Genomic DNA, 6,802 nt, shown 5'->3' with positions numbered 1-6,802 from the left:
CTATCTCTATCTCTATCTCTATCTCTATCTCTATCTCTATCTCTATCATTTTTTTTATATTAATCTTTTATTCTTTATATTTATCCACATATTTTTTCTTATCCTTTTCGTTATTAACTCCTGCATCTATATACATATTGCCCTTCACCCTTTGTCTTTATATTTGAGGGACTCACAACGGTGTCGTAAGTGTTGTATTGTGGTATGTCGTAAACTTTAAAAGCTCAAATAAATATTTAGAGAACTTGAAACCAAAACAAACTATTCTTTAACACTACGAAAACGCAAAATATGACTTTGGTGATACTTTACGAACCCCCTTAATATATTTTTTAGGCGTTTAAATTTCACGACAATACGACACTTACGACACCGTTGTGTATACCCCAATTATGTATTTAAAGTTACCTGAATATTTGCCTTTTGTCTTAAAATATCTTTATTTTCACTTAGCCTTTATTCTTTCCTTCGTCTACATATTCATCTTAACCTTTCTCTTCTTGTACTAATCGAAATCTAAATCTTATCCGCTGCATCACATTCATTCCTTTAATTCAGTGTCAATAAAAATGCAAACAGTTTTAATTCTAAAGAAGTTTTAATTCGAAAATTGCACAGTACTAGTTTGTATGAAGATCAAGACGAATTTATACAAGGCGGTGTTGCTAGACCAGCTGATTTGATTCTTATGAGTAAGCGAAAAAGTGAGAGTGTTAAAATTTTCTTTCCCTATTCTTACTTGAGCGAAGAATAGCTGCAATTTGATATTTGTGTACCGAAAGAAAAAACAAAATACATGTAAGTTTTTGCTTTTGTACTAACACCTTGTTTTAAAAATAAAGTTTTTGGGAAATTGAGAACAATTAGCTTCATACAATCTGTTATTTTGGTGGCCACACCGCGTGAACTTAAAATTATTATTAGAACAGCCGTTAGGAACTTTTTTAAACTTTTAGCCATTCGAAATAACGAAAATTTAATAAACTAATCTGCTAATTGTACATCATTAAAAGATTAGATTAAAATTTAATTGAGTAGAAAAATATCGGTATCTATGTTCCTTATCGCTCTTAAGCAGGGATCACACGTGTTGTACATTTGTACATTTTCACAGTTACAGTGAAATATTGTTTAGAAAATTGTTATTGAGCTGAACTAATTCTCGACAAAATTCTCTAGACAACACATGTGTATATGTACAAATTTTGTGATCCCTGCTTTAGCGACGATGCCGCGGCCTGATCCACCGCTTTGCCATACGAATTACTATAGTCTATAGTGGTCAAACAAATATTGTACATATATAGTTCTTTGTTGATACACATACAGTAGAGTATGTATGCATGCATGCCTACTTTGCTATTTATAGATCATATCACTAGTTGTTGTTTTAACAACTACGGATTTTAAAATTTACGTTGCATTTATCATCTGAATCTTGTCGAAAAATTTTCCATGACATTAATAAAATATATTCTACGTACGCTTATAAATGTATGTATATACATATAGAGACTATATATTATAGAGGATGGTGCTATTATAATCAGTTTAAATTCGTAAAATTTAATTATATTAGTTTTTAGACAAATATCAAATAAAAAATATGCAAAAGTCACATATTTACACTTCTGCGAATGAGGTCATATGTTAAGTATGTATTAAGTTTTATTTCTGAGTAATTACTCGGATTTTAAGGCTTTTTGGTATTCAATTTATATGAACTATTTTTATAAATCATTACTCGTATAAAATATAATAAATATTTTATTTTTAACATACCCTCCCACAACCAATAATAATTTTAAAAATATTTGTTTTTTCGCTTTTCAGTACTGCAACGCTCTTAAGAAATTTTGAAAAAAGAAACAACGCCAGCTTATACGCATCCGCCAAAATTGCGCAAACAATTTTCTATCCGACCACCTATATAAATACAGCAAAACTGCACATCATAAACGATCCGTTTACAATAATGGAGGGCTTCGTGCACGATTGGCCCACACCACCGCCTACAGATATTCCCCTGCACATGGATCTAGTCAGCGAACTACAGGGCGATGGTGGTTTTGAGCCGCAGACTCGTGCCAGATCGAATACTTGGCCATGTCCGCGGCCAGAGAACTTTGTGGAGCCGTCAGACGATTTGGATAGCACGAAGGCGAGTAATCAGCAGCTGGCGGGTGGAGGTGAGAAAAAAAAATACATAATTTAAAATATATTCGTATGTAAGCCCTCGACATACAGTGGCGAAAATATAAATGGGGAAGAGATATTGCAGCATTCTTTTGCTATTTTCCCTACGTTAATTAAACGCTTATTATTATTAACGTTTTTTTGAAAGTGTAGTCTTGTTATCAAACAAAAAACCATGTAAGTCGAAATTTCAAACTTTGTAGAAAAATTTGCAAAATTTTAAAAGATTTGATCAAAATAGAAACGATCTGAGTGCATTCACTTTTGTAGCTTATTCAATTTTACTATAACAAGGTGCAACTTTTAAGTATCTAGGACTTACTCTTGATTTTTTGGAAACCTTTTTTGTGGAAGGTGTTGCTCGCTTCTTCCATTTGTATAGAAGAAAATGCGTGAAAAAAATTGCCAAACATCAACGGTAAGTCCTGCTACTTGCATTATGTTATACTCAAATCTAATGGCCAATAAAACTGCATACTCAAAAAATTCTAATACATTTTATTAAAAACATAAACATTTTGATTTACAAAGTTTGAAATATTAATTTACATGTTTTTTTTTAGGTAGTAAGCTACATGTATTTCCATAAAAAAAGAATAAACATTTTTTAGACAAAGAAAATTAGCCAAAATTTGCCAAAATGTCTGTTGCCCTTCTACGCCCTCGCCACCGTACATTAATGGGATGGAATGAAACGGAATTGTGGTTGTCCGTCTTGAGCCGTCAATATATGTAGAAAGTCTTTATCAAGCTCCCAAAAATAGTGTCTGAATCTATCCATTGCTCCCATGTAGTAAAGCTCCGTACTTTCTTCCTTAAGATACTCAAAGCATCTGTTCTTCATTAGGGACCAAACACAAGGGGTATTGTTCAGATAACGTATTAAATAACTCTCTGTGCCCAGAACACTATCAATTCCCAGATTTATTCTACATAGTATTTTTTAATCGAAAAATATTACCCATTTATTTTATATAAAAATAACTTTTTCGTAGAAATGGTATAGAATCTTTGCAGACTCTGTTTCTCGTCAGGAGACTTCAAAGTATAATACGTAATTGCTTAAGTACAATTTTGAAAGTACTATTGCTTTCTTTTGGGGTTTTCGGGGTACCCATAAAAAATAGTTAATATTAAAAAATGGTTAAATAAATGAAGAGAAACAGAGTTTAATTTTTTTAAGCGATCTCACAATATTTTTTGATAAAACAAAAATCGATATACAATCCTAGGGGGTGTGAGCATTAAAATTCCGACTTTGCTTTATTTGGACCACCCTACTACAAATATACATACTCATTACCCATTTGACATAGAAACCGCGGCTTTGACCATAGTGCTACAACAGAATACGTGACGAATCAGTCTGGCTAAAGCTTACGATCTGGTGATCGGACCGCCAAGCGAAACGCGGAGCTATCCCGTATTCCATGGGCCGGAACCCTTTTGTGTGCACATAAAAGCACACACAAGGGTTGTTATAAAAAAGTAGGTAGACAAAAAACTGCACGGGTACTGAAGTGAAAGCTCAAAGCAAAGACAAGCTTAGGGGGCCATTACAAGAAGTTTCAAGAAAGCTTATAAATTTATGGGACATTGTTGTTGCCTGCGTAATCTCCTCAGTAAAATTAACCTTTCGGACACGAGCGTCTGTTTTTTCTGTGCACCTGAACGAAGAAAAGCCAGAACACATTCTTTGTGAATGTGTTGCCCAACATGATACATATAACACTTCATCCATTCGAATATATTCTCTTTTTATGTAAGATACTGAATAACCTTGGTCCACTGGAATCGTTTTCGGTGATCCCTTTTTATCGGGTTGGTGGCACTTCAAGTGTGGCGACCAATCAATTTCGTTGTTGTTCCGATCTCTTAGACATGAAGAAATAAACCGTACTCCTTACTTTTTATACGCACGTTGAAGTCGGTTGTACTTTTTTCTTCTTAAGGCCTGTATGCAGCTCTCAAGAAAAGCAAAAACTCCATATAAAATGACGTACAAGAAATGGCTAAGAAATTTTCTTGAGTCAAATTTCCTTAAGGCAGTACGCAGTTCTTAAGAAATTTGCTACGCTTTCTACTACGGGTTTCTAAAGTTTTTTGTGAAAAAAGAGCACAAGGCAACCCAGGTTTGCAACAGAAATATATGCCCGTTCCATTATTTCTTGAGGAAAGAGTGAGGCAACAGGCTGTGAAGTATCAAATATGTCAAAATTCCTTGGACACACACGCGAAATAATGGCAATTTTTTCTTGACCGTTTTCTTGAGAGCTGCATACAGGGCTTTAAAAATTACTTGTTTTCAAGTACAATATTTGGTCAACACAGTTATCTGGCATTTGACGACAAACGCCATTGAAACTGGCACAGTTAAAACAAGCCCCTACCATTAAAAAATAATTTCCTGAAATATAATATAAGCAACATACTAGTATTGAGTATAAAAAACTATACACAAAAATATGACAATGTAAACAATTACATACATAAATACATATGTATGCATATATGTATGTGCAAGTGTAAACAAAAAACATGCTTGCATCTCTTGCCAAATATTTACTACCTTTTTAAAATGGTTATTAAAAACAAATCGTTGATTTTCAGATTCGCAACAGGCCGTACAAAATATGAGTACAGCGAAAAAAAATTCATCGCGTCGCAATGCGTGGGGCAATTTGTCGTATGCGGATTTGATAACGCACGCCATTGGTTCGGCGACCGACAAACGGCTAACGCTTAGTCAAATCTACGAATGGATGGTGCAGAATGTGCCATATTTTAAGGATAAAGGCGATTCGAATAGCAGTGCCGGCTGGAAGGTGAGTAACAGAGCTAAAGCCTTTAATACAAAAGCGCGCAAAGGCGCCTCTGCAAACATACTATAAGCAAATAACAAATATAAATGCATTCGAAAACATGTGTGATCTGAAAAACAGCGCTTCGTTTGCGAAAATGTTCAAATAACCGACAGACATAAAAATCAGATGAGCGGAATTTGTTTGTAAACAACTGCGTCGACCAAAAAAAAAAAGAAGAAAAAAATAGCAGGGAAGATATGCAAAACAATAAAACTTAATTGCTTGATCAGTTTTTTGTCTGACTTGTTGCCGCACACTGACTGAATATAAAGACCTATTTAAAAAAAAAAAAATAAAGCTAAAGTTAGATACATATTTTTTAAAACACACTTTCATGCACATATTGACAAGGTGTGAAGATACATTGTTTATGATTAGAGTTATACGTTTCTTTTTTTTTTGCTGAAATACTGTTTTATTGTCTCCATAATCGCTCTGCTTGAAAGCTGAAAAATCTAAAATTGCATTGAGCCCTTGTGCCTAGCGAGCATTTTTTTTTTTGAATAGTATGATATTTACTCCTTCAATAATGGCTCCTTTTTTGGTGAGAAGATGCCTGCAATGTAAATAAGCGCTGCTATGACAGTTCTGTCACGAGGCAAGTTTTGTATAAGCCGAATGAGGCTGACTTCCATTCCAAGCTTATCTAAGCACTTAACAATTGCTTCCGGCAGGATATTTTTAACAATCAAAAGCCTCATCGATATGGTGGAAGGCGGGGCGACCTACCGACCTTCCTTGCATGGCTGTTTCTACCGCTTTCTTTCCTTACAATAAGCGTTTTGAGCTCTTAATAGGCGATCTCGAGAAATCCCTCTCCTCATGTGCAGGTCAACCATTATCAGCTAACGTTGGACGAAAATTAGTGAAAACGTAATTGCAGGGTATGTGGATAAAGATCTAGGCGGCTGTTTGTGCTGTCTAAAAAATCATCGTCCAATCGGAAATAACGCGGAGCGACTAAAAATCACAGTTCAATCAGTTTCATGGAGAATGATGAGGAGGGGCTAGCTCAAAATTTTCTACTAAGTACTCATATTGCCCAGATCTGTTTAGGCTTACCGTTCAAAACTTTATGAGTCCAACTGACGACGGCTAATCTAAATAGTTCCCTAATGTCCTAGGCCCCTTAAATCCACTCAGCTATAACACCTGGTACTTTAGGCCTCACCCCCTTGAAACAGCACGTTTCCTGGTCCTAACTTCAGTTGTACTTGCGTCAACGATTGACAGACAGACTGACCGAATTAGACAGGACTAAAAGCACAGTTACGCACCGACGTAAAAACGCAGAACATATCAGCTGAAGCGATCTATCTTATGAGATCTGCGTGTTAACAAAAACCCACCACCGCATGACCGTGACGTAGACGTTGCTTCTCTCTATTTCTATCAACATCAAACTTGATATCTTTCTACATACTTCTACGCTACGCCACGTACACGTTCGTGGGTAACCGCGCTGTTAGTAGTGCCGCCGCAACAACAACAAGCATTGCTGTAAGCGCCAAAAGCGAATGCCTTTATTATCATTTCAATATGTTTCTTGTGCTTGAGACTTAGCAAATGAATTTGTTTCATTTCTAAAAAGTATATGTGTCTCCTAAAACTAGTAGTTCTTAAGTATACCATTATTATCTAAAAAAAAACTAAATACAAATCGCCTCCCTAAAATCACTCAAAATGAGCCACGCTTTGCAAACACTTCACATCTGTCAGCGTAAGAGCACGAATAAAGGCCC

The 6,802-nt window shown here is 35.3% G+C and overlaps 1 protein-coding gene across 1 annotated transcript in view; it reads left to right on the top strand.

Annotated features, from left to right (window-relative positions):
- The window catches only part of LOC118736848 (forkhead box protein O-like), a gene marked incomplete at its 3' end in the record, with an annotated part of 34,299 nt that extends 29,278 nt beyond the window's left edge, over nucleotides 1-5,021 (top strand). The window contains 2 exon segments of the mRNA XM_036466922.1: nucleotides 1,834-2,189; nucleotides 4,807-5,021. Coding sequence (XP_036322815.1) covers nucleotides 1,976-2,189; nucleotides 4,807-5,021 — 429 coding nt within the window.
- Between the last annotated feature and the right edge of the window lie 1,781 nt (nucleotides 5,022-6,802).

This window comes from Rhagoletis pomonella, unplaced genomic scaffold, assembly GCF_013731165.1.
Source record: "Rhagoletis pomonella isolate Grant_MI unplaced genomic scaffold, Rhpom_1.0 Rhpom_scaffold_00004, whole genome shotgun sequence".
In the NCBI taxonomy this organism is placed as follows: domain Eukaryota; kingdom Metazoa; phylum Arthropoda; class Insecta; order Diptera; family Tephritidae; genus Rhagoletis; species Rhagoletis pomonella.
The sequence above is the reverse complement of the archived record's forward strand: the minus strand, read 5'-3'. Positions and strand labels throughout refer to the sequence as shown.